The 20,137-nt window shown below is 35.4% G+C and overlaps 1 protein-coding gene across 4 annotated transcripts in view; it reads right to left on the bottom strand.

The window, feature by feature from the left end:
- The window catches only part of PTPRN2 (protein tyrosine phosphatase receptor type N2), a 648,013-nt gene that overhangs the window by 346,451 nt on the left and 281,425 nt on the right, over positions 1–20,137 (bottom strand). For all 4 annotated transcript variants that reach the window (XM_083823703.1, XM_083823704.1, XM_083823705.1 and 1 more), the window contains one exon: positions 9,032–9,111. In XM_083823703.1, the coding sequence (XP_083679829.1) occupies positions 9,032–9,111 (80 nt within the window). The remainder of the gene's footprint in view (positions 1–9,031; positions 9,112–20,137) is intronic.

Raw genomic sequence — 20,137 nt, 5'->3', positions numbered from 1 at the left:
TTCAAATTTATAGAAAACATTTTCCAAAGAGAACAAAGGGATTTAGCATGTTTTCCTAAAGGCTAGATAATACTAGAAAGATTAAGTATTTGCAGATTATTACATAATCTCTAAATCCTGCATACAATTTTTGTCAGACAATAGGAAACATCATCTCCAAATAAAATCAAGATCAAAAGTCTATAAATCTGATTCTATCATATCTTACATGTCAGAATGGATACCTGAGGTTCAGAAATCTTAGGAAAAAAACAAAGAAACTAACTTTATTTGACTACAGAAAGTCCAGAAAACAAACATCTAATGAACATCAGATCACTTGCCTTGTAGTCACGACACTATCTAACAATTTTGCAGGCTCTTAGGTGGCAGCAGCAGCAGCTGCTGGAGCTGCCTTCAATCCACAGGAGAAAGACTGCTCCAAATGAAGGCAGTATTAAAATGAAGGACTGCATTCTGCTGACCGGTGTGCCCTTGTGAGTGCACCCAACAAACTTCTCTTCGCAAACTCTCCAAAAGCTCTCAAATAATTCCTTGTCCCACTGTCAAGAGCTCATTATTTCCCCTCTCAGATACATTCCCCCATGAGCTATCAGCAGTAGGTCATGCAAGTGGTTACTTTCAAGACAGATGACACATGAATCTTCTGGACCTCCTAACTAAGCATTTGTCAGGCAAAAATCCTGCACCTGCCCTTTCATCCCAGGTCATATTTGTGCCTCCTCCCCAAGATGTCATCCAAAAATAAATCATGCTCTACCAAGAAAACAGATACAGGTCGGACACCCCTGCACACTGCTACCAAAACACCGTGCTTCTGGGGGAGTGCTTTTCAATGTTGTTACTTTTTTTCCAACAAAAACAGATGACAGTCTGATTCTAAGCAAGATTCTATTCTGTGTGTAACTGATTTGGTGGTTTTTTTTTTTGTTTGTTTTTCTTGTGCTGTAAATAACAGTTATTTTTCATAGATCCCTGAAGTAGCACTGCTCTGCCTAACCATTTTGTCTTTATTTTGTTGATAGGAAAGCCAGCACTTACAATCACAAGATTGCTAATCATCCAATTGTATATATTAAAAGTAGGATATTTATTTATATCAGATAAGGAACATTTTCTTATTTGCACCAACTAAAGTAGCTGCCATGACTTTGTCCTCTGTTCCACATAGTGCCCACTGTTAATTTGCATGCATAGTTTAAAATGACTAGGTTTACCTTTTTTTCCACGTTTTGAAAAATTATAACCAACCTAACTAGTGGTTGAAAATCTACTGATCGTTCTTTTCCAGATAAAGGCTAGGCTACAATACTATCTGACCTGATTTAGAGTTTCTTCAATTCCCTTGTTTATCCTTACTTAACAAGGTACATATTTAGCAAAAAAATACTAGATCAGCCTACCTATTCTTTACAGAAAAGCTAGAATGATAAAGGTCTTTTCCTTACCAGATTCCTTCTTCTTGTATCACTCCTAAATAATTTATTTAAATATGCTTGGGATCTGCTGTGAACAGAGATAGTCTCTTAAGTGTACGCAAATACGTAACATTTTATTGAAGGAATATAATGTTTAAAGATGTCTGGAATTGTAAGTGTTAGTTTTGTTTATGACGTATTGTATATATATTTCTATTTTCCTGGAAAAATGGTAGCTCATCCTAAAAAAGTTAAACAAAATAGCAGCAATTTTGCCAAATAATATGACGAAATATGATATTAAGCAGGTTGTTTTGGACTTGGGGATTTCTGCTTGCGTTGCTGTAAATTATAATTTAGTTCTCAAATATTTTAGTATAGGGACTTTTTGATACTGTCTTCCCAGTTGGACCACAAATTACTGCTGCTACACCAAAAAAAAATAAAAATGTTTCAATCACCAATTCTCAGTGCTAAGAGCTCCAGGGCATCTATTTGTTGATTCATATCAGCTGAAAACAGTGCTTTTAAAATTTACAGGTCAGTTTGAAATATCTGTGAAAGGAAATACGTAGCAAGTTTAATATGGAAGAAGACTTTTCATTCCCATAGTAAAAAATGTACTGTGAGATTTCTCAAACTTGAAAGAGAACCACTTTGCACTTAAACATGACAGTTTCATCTCATGTTACAAGCTGTAGGTGTGAACAAGCTGACTGCAGGAATTCGTTTGTTTAACAATATTATAGATGGCAATATTTCTCAAAATCAAAATCTTTGTAAATTTTCCCAATCTTAAATTAATTTGGATTCCTTAAAGAGCTTTCAATATGTTACCCAAGGGTATTGTTAATGAAGGAGACTTAAGCAGAAGAATAAAAGGTTTGCTTTAGAAGACTTAAGAGATCTAGAAACAGAAAAAAAATATTTTTGAATATGTTACCATACAGGGACTACAGAAAGACCCTGAAAAATTCTACAATCCGGACTTCGACCAATTACCCTGGATTTATCTGCAGTATTTACATATGGCAGTCCTATCATCAACATCTATGCACCAAACAATACATCTTTTTTCCTTGAATGTAGAGCAATCCACACAACTAGTTTAGAATAAATGTCTAACTTTCAGGCAGCTGCAACTGAGTTAGATGAATTCTACGGTACAATGCATTAAGTTATATTACCAGAGGGCTCTTAAAAAAAGTCATCCTTGTAATCATGATTAACCTTTAAACTGATATAAATTACTTTAACAAAGACACAACTTTTACCTGTCTTTATAGGCCTGCCTATATCACAGTCAGAAGGAAGTCACTGGGGAAGAGTCATAACTAGAGACATTTCCTCTGTTAAGGTCTGAGGCACATTTACCAAATGGTAGCACCCATCACAACTGCTAAAAGTTATTCCAGGATAAAGAGGATATTGGCTGGCATAGTTGTAATGTTTTTCAGTAGAAGAACAAGGTGGGAAGGAAATGCCGCCTAAAAAATTGTTAATTGTATCAGATATTTGATAGTGCAGGAGACAGTTCAGATTCTGAATAATACTTCAAATATATAATGACATCCTATGTTCAGCACTGGAAGGATTTGAGGAAAATACTTCAGATAGATTTAACAATACAGTAGGTGAAAGGCAATTGATCCACTACAGAGGGGACAAGAGGTGAAAAAGGACAAGTTGAACTAAGGAGGCTTGAGTAGAAGAAATCAGGACTTGCACCAAAAGACTTAAGAGACCTAGAAACAGAAAAAGAGCTGTCAAAATTCTACGTTTCACATTAAAGACCAAAGGATCGTTATCCTCCTTAAACCAGGGCAACAGCAAATGAAATCAGATGGACCTCACAGCCTTCTGGCTACAGTGTTCAAAGTTTCTGACACAGAAGCTGTCAGTTCACTTCAACTTCAAATTATTCATAGACAAACAACTTCTTACCAACTCGGAGAAAAAGATATCTAATTGCACGATCTACAAAAATCTAGATAGAGGGAAGGGATTCAACCGCAGACTTTCATCTTGCTCCATTCACTTCATCACAGCTGAATTATGAGTCTGACAACGACTTGCCAATGAATATTTCCAAAATAATCACGCTCACTGTTGTAGGGTAGAAAAAGGAAACCAAGACGGTGTGCTAGCATGTACATTTTTGTGACAAAAGCCACAGAGTTCATCTTTCTGAGATTTTTCATGAGATATGCAAAGCTTGTGCTAAAAATCAACATTTTCTGGATTGTCTTAATCCAGAAAATAATTCAGGAAGGACCTCTTCAAGAAGAGGAAGACTTTTAGCACAGAAATGTGTTTCCTGCTTCTGACAATAAAAAATTCATATGTCTTGTATTGATGGTCACCATGAAAAAAGGTGAAAAAATATTGCCATTGCAATATGTTATGCAAAGAACATCTAACAATTAACCAAAAATGGTTTAACCATTTTAAACCAAAAATGGTTTAATAAGAGACAAAGGCCAAACAGTGTTTAATCACAAGCAAAAATAATGAGAGAAAGTCACAATATTATGAACTCTTTGTATTAACTGACATTCCCCAGGTTTTGCTCAAATTCCTTGACATTGGAATTTGATGACTAGAAGAAATAAATTAGTAATATCAATTATTCTAAACATGCTTTTAACTAAATACATGTATACCTACAACAAACTTTGCATAATCTTATTCTTGTTGATGGTTTATTCCTCACTGACCTGCTGTCGCTATTTCTCCCTCTACATTTCTGCACTCTTTACACGTACTTATTGTATGTAGAGTTATTATATGAAGATACAATGTTATATTATTTGAAAATACATCTAAAGAGAGTTCTCTCTCTTTTTCCTTCCTGAAAGCTTACTAGAATTTGTTGTTGTTGTTGTTAATAATGAATAATAAAATAAAGGTATATATAATTTTTCTGTCCACAGTGGTATGGTCAGTGCTTATTGGCTAGAGAGCAGAGTGAGCCTCTGGAGTGTTTCTAGACATGAAAGTTAAACAATTTAAGCTGTATACCAGATCCTCGTCAATTGATTCGCTGATGTAGGGTAAATTCTCTTCTCTCTGTTCTTTATTTTGCTAAATTTAAGACCATGAAGTTCATTATGTTTATTCACATTATGTAGTAAACTGAAAAGATAATCCCCACCACCACCAATACAAAGAGGACTACATTTCATGACTAGAATGAATACAAGAGAATATTCATATAAAATAATCTGTAATATCTTAGACTTACATTTGCTAAAGTTGAAATGTATCTTTTGGTTATGCTGCAATTGCTGCAAACAGCTAAAATACGTCATTGATCTAAACCAATCATTTGTACTTTTATAATTAATTCTTTTAAATACATTTGTAATGGATGTTTGTACCAGCGAATTTATAAGGAAATGAAAATACATTCATGTCAGAGTCTCAGCCCTTTTTAGCAGGGCTCATATTGGATGTGACAAAACTGTGATTCTGCTGAATGTGCTTTACAAATGGGAGTAATAAACTGGAGTTTCTTCAGTGGTTGTGTGCTCATCATATTGATGAGGCAGGTTCCTCATCAATATTTTCATATTCATATATTTCAGAATTTGAATTATTTTTTTTTAACATCTGCAGTTGTTTAAAATTCCTAAGGAATTCTATATGCATGTTATTATCCATTCTAATACTTATCAGGCAGCATCTCAGTATCTTTATTCAAATTAACTTGTTATACAATTTAATTTTAATGATAATGATTTTTGCTTCCCCCCACCCTAAGGGGAATTAATTCTCCAGTGCATTTTTTTTGCAGAGTTAGAAAGCTGGGAGATAAAAAATTTTTAGACAAGAAGTTTATATGATTCAGCAACCCACTCCTTAAGATTAATGGTCCCATCAATCCATGCACTTTTTGAAAAACTGTGTTTCACCAGCAAGACAAGAGCAAATTAAAGAAACATAAATCAATAGCCTAGTTAAAAGTTAAAGGAATTTAAAAAAATAATAAATAAAATAAAAATCTTGATATTCTAATATATGTTCAAAACCCCCTATTTACAACAATGAAATCAAGATTTTTGAACTGCTATAATGATATATATCACATTTTTAGAAACAAGAAGCTGCACACAAGATCTGCTAATTCACTAATATCTAGTTTTGCACTGCCTTCCACTGTGTTACTAGTCCCCCCTTACTAATATGCCTATGTTATGAATACATTGTTTCGCTCTTCAGTCCTCTTTTTTTTTAATACACCTAAACTGTTGCATTTTTATATATTAGTAAATAAAATACAAGCACAATTCTTATTTTTTAAAGGCTGCAACTACACATAAGCAATTGCTTTTATTTCATTTTCTCTCCTGCATCTCCTCTTCATGTGAGCAGTATATATGTTGTAGCCATCCTAGCCAAAAATTCTGTATTTGGAAACTTCAGAAGATTCTTATTTTCTAATTACCATTGTTACTTTACATGTGTTTGAATAAATTGTGTAATTCTGGAGTACCTATTAAGTTGTACAAATTCAAATTCATTGCTTATTACTGTAGTGACTATATTGCAATTTTAGATAAATAGAGTTATCTTACTGATAGTTGTTCCCTGCTAGATTTCTCCTAACCTTTAAACTGAAGAGAAATTAAATCCATACTCATTTGTCTAAATGATGTCATGTGCCAAGTGTAATTACTTCTAGAGCAGGTCATCTATGTCTAGAGAAGGTTTATTTCATCAAAATGTTGAGATGCACCATTGAGCCTGACTTATTAAACAGAAATAGGCCAGAGGACAGCTATACCATGCAAGATATGTTCTATATTATGAACATCAAAGTGTGCAATGCAGGCAAAACGTTGGCAGTATTTCTGCTCTGCAGTGAAAGAGCAAATAAAGGTATTGTTAATGGTATTTTGTATAGCCTGCTTTCTCAGGCTGTACAAAAATTTAAATTATACTGTTGTCAGGTTTCCCTGTAGAATTGTGTAGCCCCAGAAAATGCAAAAAGAAAATTAATCAAAACATTTACATAGAATAGGAACTATGGATTACTAGAAAAAAATGTTTTACCAGCAAGAACATGGCTGAAGGATTTTAGAGAGCTTTTTCTCTCCTCAGTGTGGGTGTTGTGTACACCAAGAAGAATGGATCTCAAACGCTAGGACAATACAGTAAACTATTTTTATTATTATACTTCCCTATCTATTTTTTCAGTAGATATTCTAAGTCATACATCTATTTGCAAAGCTGCTGCAGAGTCCCATGCCTTCTCTACTCTGCACATTTGTCAGACTCCACAGGGGAGGATGGAAAACTTTAAATATAGTTCCCTACATGGAAACTTAAATAATGTAAAGAAAGGAGCAAATTATCCATTTTGGTTACAAAACTATATATACTACAAAAATAATGAGAGCAAGTTCCTGCAAAGAACCTGTTGCCACAGATAATAATGAGACATGGACATACATTACAGAGGCAGAAATAGATTCATTTGGAAATCTGGATAATTCACATTCTCATAATTACTGTGGCATCTGATTAGCTCAATTTCTAAGTTCTTTGAGTTTCTAAGGATGTGTTGAATGATGAAATTCTTCTCTCAGTTAGGTCTATTCATTTTCTATAAACAAGATCTGCTTTCAGATTTCCTGGATGAATGTTGTTACCTAATAGCAGGACACCATGGAGTAATACATTTACCCATGCCTGGAAGTATGCACCAATTTATTCTGCTTCAGTTTCCTTTGGTAAATTACGTTTTTGGAATGATTTTCTTTAAGACATTGTTGACTTTTAACATTTATAATTGCAACTAAAGCCTGAAAAAAAAATCTTATGTAAGTATGCACTGTTGTTGCTCATTTTACTATTTTTATTTTTGGCTTTAGATATCTGCAAGTTAAGAAAATGTTTGCTAAAAATAAACGAACTGATTAGCAAGTACATTGACAGGCTACTGCAACTTTATTAACTGGTTTGAAAAGAGAAAATTGATACTTTTTAAATTTAGAATGTTTGACTCCTGGGCGTATATCTAATTTTATTTATTTATTTATTCATTTAGATAAAAGGCTAATTTAAAAAAAAAAAAAGAAGAAGAAACAACAAACAACCACTCTCCTTGTTTGATAATGATGACTGAATTGTTGTTTTCATTAGTCTATTACTACACCAAGATCTTATTTCAGAGCAGTAATGGTCTATTCAGACCCACAACTTCATATTTAAAGCTTATTTTTTTCTCCATATGAATTTTTTACATTAATCTGTAATGAAACTCATCTGCCATTTTGAGTCCAGTCACTCAGTCTAGTATTTTTTTATACATTTCTAAGATCAAGTTTCACCTTTAATACTGTAAATAATTTAGTACTCTTAGCAGGCTTTCTCATCACACTGCTCACCATTCTTTTTCAGCTCATTTGTATGTTGGATGACACAGTCCCAGCAGAGATCTATTTTTTTTTTTGAGAAAACTAATAATTTATTCTTACTCTCTGTTGTATTTTTTTTTCCCCTCTTAACCAGTTACTGATCCGTGTATTTCTTTTTCCGTATTCTAATTAGTTTCCTTAGAAACTTTTAGTGAAAGACCTTGTCAAAAGTCTTTGGAAACCCAGGCAGGTTGTACCAGCTGCATCGTGTTTGTTGATCTCTTCAGAGAGATTCAACAGGTTTACAATGTAGGACACTGCTATATTAATTTTTACCAGATAAATCATACACATTTGGGTGTCCCATAATTCAACAATTTATTGTAATTTCCTAATTTTGATAGTACGCTTTTTTTTTTTTTTTTTTCCCCCACAAAGAATGGTTCTGGCATTGGAACTGCCCCAGTTCCTTCTACAGCTGAATTCATCCGTAAGGAAGAAGGAGTTGTTAATGGACAGTTAGGGGCTCCCAATGTTTATTTAAATGAACTTCTTTTATTCCTATTTGCAAGCAACATTGCAACTTGTTTATTCATAATTTTTAAAACCTATCAATTGGGTAATTTGGAAGCAAATCATTTATCAATTCAGTTACTTTGCAGAAATGATTTCTTTCAGTCAACAGCTCCTCCATAATACTGTTAGTAGCCAAGTTGATAAGAAGCCAAGAGCAGTACATAGAACAGTGGTATTTATTCAGAAGCAGTTTAGCTCCAGCTATACAATGTTTACTCTCAAGATTAACGGGTCATGGAAATTGCCTAAACCGCACACCAACAAAGGTATGTTTATACCATCTTTTGATCCAGAAATTAAGGCTAACATGTAATACCGTTTTTGTTTCCTGGAACAAAGTATCAGAAAAGCAAGGGTATTAAATTCTCATTTGCAAATATCTAATCTGTTTTTCTGAGGTCATGACAACACTGAAGAGTTTTTCACCATGCTAAGCTGTGTCTCCATGTCTGTATTTAATCCATTTCCTCTACAAACAATGAAGTCTCAGGCAGTTTTAATTGACTCAGAGACGTTACACTTCGTTTTCCCATATGTGCCACTCACCCCTCAGCTGTCTCCCTCCCTAAACGTCAATCTTCCTGGGAGAGTGTGCTGTCTCCATCCATGTTGTCTGTCTACAGTCCTCTAAACTGAAGAGTGGAATGCCAGTTTGGGAATGGAGGATAAGCTTACCTGCTGCTTTGGCAATATCTGCAGTTGAAATGTTTTGGAGGTTTGAGTGCACTCTGAAGGTCACAGCTGGTCCCAGCACGCTAGAAGAGATTATTAAAAAATGTAAGACTCATAATCAAGAGACATGGCAAAATATTCCTTTTCAAAATAGGTTTTTAAGGAGAAACTATTAAGGCACCATTTAGCCCTCTTCCTTTTGCTTCATTAGCTACATTTGCATACATTTATATACCTCTTGTGGAAGTTTGTGTGTATCTTGTCTTGTGCCTGTCTGAAAGAATTTCAGAGACATTAACTAAACTTCAAAACATTCCTGTAAATACTATTCCCATTACGAAAATGGCAAAATGGAGGCACAGAAATTGTTATTCTCTCAAGAACACCATAGAACATCACTGGAATCCAACACCTCAAGAAGATTACATAAAACTTCAAATTTTATTTGCCTAACATCCACTCAAGCTTAGTCCTCTTGTTATGAATCTAAGTCAGAGGGACAATAAAGAGCCTCAGAATATTTATGATCATGCTCTACAAGAACATATTTGGGGAAAAGATTTTGGATGTATCTGATCCAAATGTCTGATTTTGAAAGATGGCAAAAATTACTTAACTTTTAACAATAGACATAATAATCTATTTGGACAACTTATAAAGAGAAGTGATGGAACCCTGTGGTGAACTTTTTAGGTGTAGCCTGATGGTCCTTTATGGCTTTAAAACCTATGAGGCATTTACAGAGCACGGCACTAATTAACGAGACGAAGAATGTCAGAGTAAGGTATTCAGGGTTTCAAAAAAAATGTTCATTGTGTGTTTTTGCAGAAAAATAAATCCATATATGTAATGTTGCATTCATTCTCCACCCATCCCAATAATATCCAACCTATACGCACATCTGATGTGCAGAATACAGAACTTTCAGTTGTCATATTGTGCTAAGTACATATATATGACAATCATAAGAAAAATGTACACACAAAACTATAGTAAAAGTATTTTAAAGAACATTTCCAGTTAATGAGCCACAGTAGAAATTATAATGTAAATTCAGAGGAGCAGAGTGCAAGGGCTGAACAAACAAGAAAACTACATACTGTGTATCATGTGAGTACCTAAGTTTTTATTACATTTATACTGTGAAGAATTACAATTATACTGTGAATAATACCTGCTTCATGTGCTTCAGTGGTTAAGCACGTTGGCAGGAGCCATACATGTAAAATGCTTTGACCTACTATAGCTGTGGCTTATGAGAGAATGAAATCTGAAAAATTGCTACATAAAATAAGTTGAAAAATAGTTTTGCTGCAGGGCTTGAAATGAAGTATTAAATTATTCTTTTACTACCATTCTGCATTCATATTTTGAACTCATACAACTGAGAGCACTTAACGAAGTGAACTTAATTGCATCACATATGTCCTAGACAGAAATACCTTTAAACTTTTTACATTTTAGGTAGAAGAAAACTATTATTGATTGTAAGACTTTGCTTTGAGGTCACAAAGGGATTCAGAGTAATACTAAGGAACATACTTTGAATCTTTTACTGGCAAAGCATGTACTGTGCACATTCCCTTCCAGAGTTAACAGGAACTGTCATTAATCAATTACTTTTCTTTAAATACTCTTCTGGGTGGGAGAAAAATAAAGCAGAGATTCCATTGCTGAAGGACACTCCAGATGTCAAGTCATTAATGTGCAAGAAATGTATTTTAATAATGTTAGGTAATTATAAAGCATTTATCAGCATCATTTAAATAGTATGTTCAGCTATAATACTCAACAATTGCAAAGTATATCTTACTTAGGGTACATAAACTTCTTTACAAAAATTCAGGCCATTCCCTGATTCCATCACTAACACAGAGACAATCAACCACACCAGACACCTGGGAGTTTTACGATACTATGCACTGAATATAACCAGTCTTGCACTGTCCTTCTTTCTGAATTCCCAGCCCAAGAGAAATGATGATTCCTCTCTGGCTGCTCAGACACTTAGAGTGTAATTAGCAATCTGCTTCAAATAAAAGCAGGCAACAACCCAGTACACAGCTGTCCCATGACAAGGACTGTGTAAACAAACAACTTCAGATATTCCTTCCAAATCATCATAGAATCACAAAATCAGAGAATGGTTTGGGTTGGAAGGGACCTTAAAGACCATCTTAAATCTGACCCCCTGCCATGGGCAGGGACCCGTCCCACCAGCCCAGGCTGCCCAAAGCCCCATCCAGCCTGGCCTTGAACACTGCCAGGGATGGGGCAGCCACAGCTCCTCTGGGCAACATGTGCCAGTGCCTCAGCACTCTCTGAGTGAAAAATTTCCCCTTAACATCTAATCTAAAACTCCTCTCTTTTAGTTTAAAACCATTCACGCTGCCCTATCATTATCTGCCCATGTAAAAAGACAGTCTCTATCTTTTTTATAAGCCCCCTTTAGGTACTGGAAGGTCACTATAAGGTCTCCCTGGAGTCCTCTTCTCCAGGCTAAACAGCCCCAACTCTCTCAGCCTGTCTTCATAGGAGAGGTGCTCCAGCCCTCTGATCACCTTCATGGCGCTCTTCTGGACCCACTCAAACAGGTCCACATCTTTCTAGTGCTGAGGGCCCCAGACCTGAACCTGTGAAATCTACACCATGTATTCCATTATAGTCAAGAGCCTGGAATTCATGCCAACTTTCAAGCACGATGTAGTTACATTTTGGCTTTATCTGCAAAGACCCAAAAAGTTTCCTCCCCTCCTCCCATTGCCTGAGTTTTTTGCTTCTGTCTCTGGTCCAGACCTCACTTATTCCTCAGCTGTGCCCTGCAGCTCACTGCAGCTATGCACTTAGCAGGATCATTAAAATCATACAGATTAAAACTGGATCCTTTCACATATCCAGCTCCAGCAGTAATTTTGGACAAGCAAGCCCTGATGCTGCAGCTCACCAGGGACCATTACAATCCTCCAGTAACTCCACCCGGGTTAGCCAGGGCCCAGTGCAGATGAGGTGTGCCCATGTAAGCACTGCCACAGGCACTGGCAATGCTCCTCATGGCTTATGAGAGAACGTACGAAAAGAGAGGAAAAAACAGGGTGGGATGAAAATTCCTTATGGGACAGGGAAGTTATTAGTTAATAACCATCCTTTTTGCAGGAAAGAAGAAATCAGAATCATTCCAAATGCCTATTCTTACATTCCTGAGAGGGATACTGTTTTTTCTCCACTATAATCATTGAATGTTTGAGTATAAGGAATTACTCGAGCACAACATAAGCCCAACTTCACTAAGAATATTTGCAAAATATAAAAAATAAAGCACCTCCTGTCACAACTTTTTGCATATTAGTATTCTGATGATTATTTAAAAGCAAACAAAAGACCTTGAGATTGTTTGGCCAAAATTACATTTCTGCTAGATGTTTTGGGAACTGACTGCTTGAGGAGCTCATAAAATGAGATTTTTCTCATGGGGGGCTTCTGGCAAAAGCACTCAATAAATAAACATTTCAATAACAATAGATGCCCTCTGGGGAATTCCTCGTTGTTCATTATGTGTTGGACGAGAACATTTAAACAAAACCAGTAATTATTTGACTGAAAAATATTTTTTCAAAAAGACTCTTTAACAAGATGGTAACCAGCCTGAGAGAGGGTTCAAAGCTGTACAAAATGCACCCCTGGTACCTCCTAACCAGGAACTTTACATTAGCTAGGCGAGACCGCTTTCTCATGCAGCTGTCAAACCCTCCGCAGCCTAGCTAATATTAATGGCAATTGTCTTTACATCACTCTAAATACCGAGGCTTGCTGAAGTGCACACTAGCGTTTATGACCAGATGAATTGCAAACAAACCACGACCACAAATCAAGGCTGGTGTGTCCCTGCTCGGTGGCAGGCGACATCACGCCGGTGCTCAGCCAGCCGTGCTGAGGAAAGCAACCGCAAATGTAAAACACACCTGAAATGTAAACTAAATCTAATACACGCAATGTAGTGTTTCTTCTGCTCTAAAAGAGATTAAAAGTGTTAGGTAGCAGCACCTTTAATCTAGAAAGGCAATATTTTATATTAGATTTTTTGTTTAACATTTTTTTCCCCAACAAAGTATATGCTACTACATTTACACCTATGTAAATGTGTAGTTGACTCCACTGACATAAATGAACTGATACCCACCCAAATAAAAGAAGTTTGTGGGTTTAGAAGGCATCTGGACTATATTATTATAATCACACCTACCATTTTTTTTTCAGAATACCTTTTTATGATGTATTTTTGAATAAAGGTAAGCAACTCTGTTGTCAAGGCCAATAAATGGTGACTTCTCCCTGTGCAAAACGTAATGTCTGTTGCAATGACCTGCTAAATTTATTACTTGAAATTTACTAATTACCCCCTCTGTTGGCTGTCACAACTTCTGCTTTTTTTTTTTTAATTTCAATAATGTCGCCTTCAGCCATAATAGTTTTTTTTTTTTTAACAAAGACATTCAAAGCATATTGCAAATTGTCACCCTTATGTGCTGTTGTCTTATATTCTGTTTACTAGAGATGAAATAATTACAGTGTTTATACCAAAATGATTTGAAGGTTGATTGCTGATTTAATAATATTCCCTCCCCTTGGGTTTATATTTCCCATCTGAAGGTGGGAGGGTGCACAACATGTACAGAAATAAACAATATTCTTGGTGTAAAATAGAAGTATTTCTTTTATTTAATTGTTTTACAGACTAACAACGTTCTTATTCTATTTTGTCTGTCAGGAAATGAATGATCTGAATAAACAGAGCTGGAGCATGTTCAATATGGCAAGGTCCGTATTACTTTCAAGCCTTTGGTTATAATTATATTTATGAATGACAGGGTTTGAATCTCCATAAATTATGTACCACGCTTTGCATGCCCATTCTTCTCCCTCATGTGTGTGTACTTTAGTACTACAATATCATACGGAAGGTTTACTGTGAAATACAGTCACAGTCTATCATACCCCCTAGTGGAAAAGGATTTGAGAAACAAGTGCCAACATGGTTATGTGTATTCTTGAAGATGAGACATAGAGCTGATGCCAGATGGAAATGAGTTGAGATTGCACCAGATTTTTAAAAAATACAGGCAGAGTGCTATTTCTCAAGATTGGAGGAAGATGAGGGGATCAGGATTGGATATTGCCAACATTAAACATTCTCTTAATGACCCTATTTCGTAAAACAGAGCTTGCCTTAATAAAGCTTAGATTTGAAATTAGAGTCACCACTTGTCTATATGTTCATTTCAAAATCCTTTAATCTCTGGGGGTTAAGAAAAGCAATTAGTAATGCTCCAGAGGATTGTGCAAAGTAAATTTTATAGCAGCTAAGGTAATTGTCTCAGGAAATGTTTGGTGGGCTTGAACTAATGACTTGCAATATGTACACATTTCTGTGCTTCCTGTGTTTAGGAATTTGAAGTTTTATGTCCATTGTTTATATTGCACTAAAACCTCCTTTTCATCTTCTCAATTTTGGAAAAATTTAAAATGGTCACATGTGTAAATGGGTTACATACTATATGTATTGGTTATAAACATATTTATGTCAAATCAGATTGACAGAAAAAAGCTCATGATTAACAGAGGCGCTTTCGTAATACAGTATGTTTGAATAACATGATTTACAGAGCAAGGCAAAGGCAGAACAGTGCAGCTGGTCATCCTTATATAATACATAGACGGATTAAAAAGCGTACTCATGCTATTTTGGGCTTCTTATGTTATTCAATGTAGCTATAAACCCATCAGTCACTTGATTCAGGTCTCACCAATATTTTTGACCAGAACTTTTGACCAACATTTATTTTGTGGATCATTGCTTCACATTCTATTTATATTATATAAGCAGGTACTGACTAAAACTCAAACATTCCAGAAACCTGTGAAGAATGTATTGTGAAGAATGTATTGTTAAAACCTGTGAAGAATGTATTCTACAAAATAACTTCCCTGAACTGTTGACTAGCATATATTGATCATCACCTAGACTTATTACTAAAAAAACAATAACAAAAAAAAAAAACCACACATCTTTAATACCTTTACTTTTAAAAAATTTGCCTAATTTTCTTTCTGAACGGATCAAAAGTCAATATACAGCCATATCTATCCTCACATTTCTGCTTACATGTATATATTATGCACATGTATTACAGACAATGAACAATTAAAAAAAATCTTTTTCCTATTACAGCAAATTGAGCTTCTTGTGTCTTGCCAGTTCTTGGAGATGCAAACTTAAAGTGTAGAATTGCACAGCGTTCCACAACATGCTGCATTACTGCCCCAAATACATTTTCTTAACTATTCATATTTATATCCCTTACATATTCTAAGTATGCATTTGCAACATTGTCTGCAGAAATATGGAAATATGTTCTCGTATTCAACTTGCAGCTAGCATGGAGAGAGAAAGTTAAAGAAGATTATGTTGTACCAACACCTGACAATGGCCAAGTACTGTAGAAGAAAAAGCAAAATCTCTGCTACAGGATAGATACTAATTGCTGTTCTTACCAATTCACCAATTAGTGGATGATTTTCTATTATCATTTACATTTCGGTAGAATAGTTTACACCATGCAGCTGGGTGTGGTGTATTCAGCAGATAGATTAGAAAGATTAGATAGATTGACAGTTTCCAAGCAATCACATATTGCAAATGTAACTACATGGAAACAAAACTTAGGGCTGGATTTGATGGTTGCAGCTCAGATTTACCTCTGTAAGCTCCATATACAGCTATCATAAATCAGGTAATTATTTGGACACCTTGTACTGCCCTCTTCTTCTCTTCCCCTGAAATTATTCTCCATGAAGTCACTCTGCTGCACTGATCTCACTGGTTCTCATGCTGTGTTTTGGAGTTTTGATAAAAACAGTGCTGATAATTCACTGATATTTTTAGTTCTTGCAGAGCAGCGCTCACACAGAGCCAAGGACTTATCAGTTTCTCGTGCTGCCCTGCCAGCAAGGAGGTGCACTAGAGATTGGGAGGGGACACAGCCAAGACAGCTGACCCAAACTGGCCAAAGGGATGATGTCCCATACCATGTGGTATCATGCTCAGCAATAAAAGATGGGGGAAAAAAGGAGGAAGGGGGAGGACATTTGGAGTGATGATGTTTGTCTTCCCAAGAAACCATTGTGTGTGATGAGCCCTGCTTTCCTGGAGGTGGCTGAATGCCTGCCTGCCGATGGGAAGTGGTGATCATTCCTTGTTTTGCTTTGGTTGAACACACAGCTTTTCTTTTACCTAGTAAAACGCCTTTATCTCAACCCGTGAGTTCTCACACTTTCACCTTTCCAATTCTCTCCCCCATCCCACCTGGGGAGAGTGAGCTAGCTGCTGTGTGGTGCACATCTGCCTGCCGGGGTTAAACCGCAACACTCTCCTTGCTTCCACCCTCTTTAGGCTTCCTGCTTGTGTTTGAGTTTGTCTAGGAGCTCATTGCTCCTCCATGCAGACCTCCTAACATTTTTGCCTGACTTCAATTTTTTCAAATCATTTTTTTTCTAAATATACGGATGCATATACATTTTTTTTTCTAAATATACGGATGCATTTACAATGCAAAAGATGATGAAGGGGTATTTTAAAGATTTTACAATTCAATTCATCTAAGGTGAAGATTTTTTGCTAAGCTGACAATTTAAATGATTTTAAAAATGGACAACGCTCAATTTAGAGATTGAAGCTATACTCAGTTTTTTCTATTTTTATTCTTCACAAAATGCAACCTCTGATGATTACTCAAGATCTATGAATAATTTGCAGAGTTTTAAAATGATTTTTCTATTAATCTGTCACAAACCATGAAATTTGACACTTTCACCACGCTGAGTACATGAAAGTTGCCAGCTTTGCCTGCAATGCAAATAAGGTTCTTAATTACAGTATTTAAAGGAACAAAACATACATGTGCTATATTTTTTTTAAAGAAAAAGACTGTTTGGACCCTTGGAGAGTGGGAAAATGATCTCAAAATACTGCTTGAATGTACAGTGATTTTTTTTCACCCTCCATTGATTAGGCTAAATAATAATAAATTTATGTGATTAAAATATATATATATAATTGTATTCTATTTATACTTCCATTCTTCTTTATACCTTTTGGTGGTCTGGCTAGTATGCAGCAGTCTTAGGTTTTCAATGTATTTTGCTGACATTGGGCCTACTTATCTTTAGCACACCTGTGTTAACAGTGTCTGTTGAACTCACATGTAAAATCTGTCTTCTGTACTGATAGTCACCCTGCCCGCAGTTTGCACAAGTGACTTTTAATCATAGTATCATAAAATGGCTTGGGTTAGAAGGGACCTTAAAGGTCATCTATCTCCGACCCTCCTGCCATAGGCAAGGATGCCACCCACTAGATCAGGTTGGCCAGGGCCCCATCCAGCCTGGCCTTGAACACCTCCAGGGATGGGGCATCCACAGCTTCTCTGGGCAACCTGTGCTGGTGCCTCACTACCCTTACAGTGAAAAACTTCCTCCTAATGTCTAATCTAAATCTATCCTCTTTTAGTTTAAGACCATTCCCCCTTGTCCTGTCATTATCTACCCACATAAAGAGTCCTTCTCCATCCTTTTTATAAGACCCTTTTAAGAAATAGACCCTTTTAACTTCAATAGGAGCCAGACAGGACACAAATTTCTTTGACGAGGATCAGACAGCACAACTGAAGACCAAAGAAAACAAACTTTGCTGCAGCCTCAATTCAAAAAGCTTTGAAACTTTTAGCTAGAGTGCTTGCCCTCTCAAGAACCTGTTGGCTTCTCCTTTAGTTCTGAGAAGACCACTTAGAAGATTTGATCTTGGGATTCCTCCACCAGCTGTGAAAGAGAGACATTTGGCATCAACCTACTTCCTTTACAAAGGAGGCACTTCAAGGGGAATTTATCGTGATCTTTCAGTCACGACAAAAGTCAGATCTTTCAGGTAAGTTGTGGTACAGCTCATGGGTTTGGATACGAAATATTTACTGGCTAGGTGTTAAACAGAAAATGTGAAAAAGAATGATTTATCTGTTCAGAATGGCCAGCAGGTCTGTAATATTTATTTCATCCATCTACCCATCCATACAGGTAACAGAGAGAGAAAAAAGTGTGTTTGTGTGTAGGTAAGAGATCAAGAAGCCAAGGGAGAGAGGATCAAGAAAATCATAAAGATAATTTGTATACTTCTTCATTTTGTATATTTCTTTTAATGGATTATTCTTTTATACAAATCTTTCAAAGAATATTTTCTTAAAAATATATATAACCAGTTTCCCTACATGATAATCTTTTTCCATTTCTAATATTAGTTGTGCTATTTGTAAAGCAAGTTTTAGTTCAAGAGTGAGAATCACAGTTCTATGTTTCTATTCTCATATCTGTCACCAAGTTCTGTACCATTTTGGGGAAAATCAAGAAAACTGTCTAGAGTTTCAATTTACCCATCTGTAGAATGGAAATAATTACGTGTTAATATGTGAAATGTTATATAAATTCAATGAAATGGCACATATTCAGTGTCTTGCTTCAGACAAAGCAGTTCATCCGCCCTAGCATATCATATTACGGAATTTAATTTTGTTAAAAAAAAAAAAAAAGATTTGATGTACAGAAAGTAATATAGAGAGAAAGCAGATAAAGAAGAGGTTAAAAATTGATAAACTTTAGAAGCTCACTTATCCATAAAAAACTGCTCTTGAGTAGGGACCCATGAGTACATGGACCTGTATCTATAACTGTGTATCTTTTGATTACAAAGGTACAAATCCTCTGATTTAATTAGATTAAATGTTGTAATGGAAAGCCAAACTTAGTATATTTTTGTTTATAAGAGTCTCTATAGATTTTTATGGTCTTTCTATTTTGTCACCTAGAATTCATAAAATGCTGCAGGCCAAAATCCTTCTTGTTATTTTAATATATTTTTATATTTTTCTAGCAGGAAAGTTACAGTGGATAAGGCAAAATGATCTTGGTTATATGCACATTTATTAAAGAAAAGCACACAAAATATATTATACCTCAGGGGAAAAAGCCACAAGACTGATATATTGCTAAGGCTGAGAAATCACTCATTTTTAAGTAAAGGAATGCAGAGTTGAAACTTCCACCTTATTTTTGTTTCCTTATCCTCATTTCTTTAAAAATTGATGCATCTTTATATTATAAATTAGTTGTCAAATAAGACAATATGTACCAGAAAACACAATGTAATTTCTTATAAAAGCCTGCATGCAATGAGTTACAGCAGTACATTTTTCAGACAATTTGTTTTCCAGACTCATTAAATCTGTAGAAGAAGTCAAGTTTGAATAAAAGTGGTACCATTATTTCTGAGTTATGCTTTTATAACATTTTAAACAAGATTATGCCAAATAGCCTTAGTCTGTTGGTTTGCTATTTAAAATCAAGGAATAGATGACAAATATTTTTCAATTTTTTTGAAAGGTATTTTTTTATTGAAACCAAGCATAGTAGAGTTCAAACTGAAATAAAAATGTTGCTTAATATCTGGACAATAAATGCAATGTAATGCAGATAAAAATTCAGCCTATTGCTAGGCTATTGTATACTACAGCACCATAAGGAGAACAGGATGGACTGTATGTTTTTTTTATAAGCACAGTATTTTGAAAATTCCTCTCTGTAGTAAATCTAAATGGTATAGATGGCAAAATCTGCCAATCTAGAAAAAAAAAACTTTGCAAGAAGATTCACCCACAGGTGTCCAACATAAAGAAAAAATTAATCATACTGAATCATGGAAAAATGAATCACGGAAAGCTTCTACAGCAGAGTGAAGTTTGCATGCTACAGGCTGAAACCAAAAGAGAAAGAAACCTAAGAAGACACTGTGCTGCCTGTCCCACTACAGCTCACCAGGTTAAATAAGCCTCCATCACACTATCCTGCCTTTTAAGCTACCAACAATTTCATGAGATGTAAACATTTAGAGCGTACATATACCAAATGTCATAATCCATCAGCATGATGAAGTGAAAATACCAAGTACCGTTCCAGTGTTTAGGTTCTGGATGACTGAATATGATTAACTGGCTGATTGAGTTTTTCAGG

This window comes from Anser anser, assembly GCF_964211835.1.
Source record: "Anser anser genome assembly, chromosome: 2".
Taxonomy (NCBI): domain Eukaryota; kingdom Metazoa; phylum Chordata; class Aves; order Anseriformes; family Anatidae; genus Anser; species Anser anser.
Note: the sequence above shows the minus strand (reverse complement) of the source record. Positions and strands in the feature narration are given on the sequence as shown.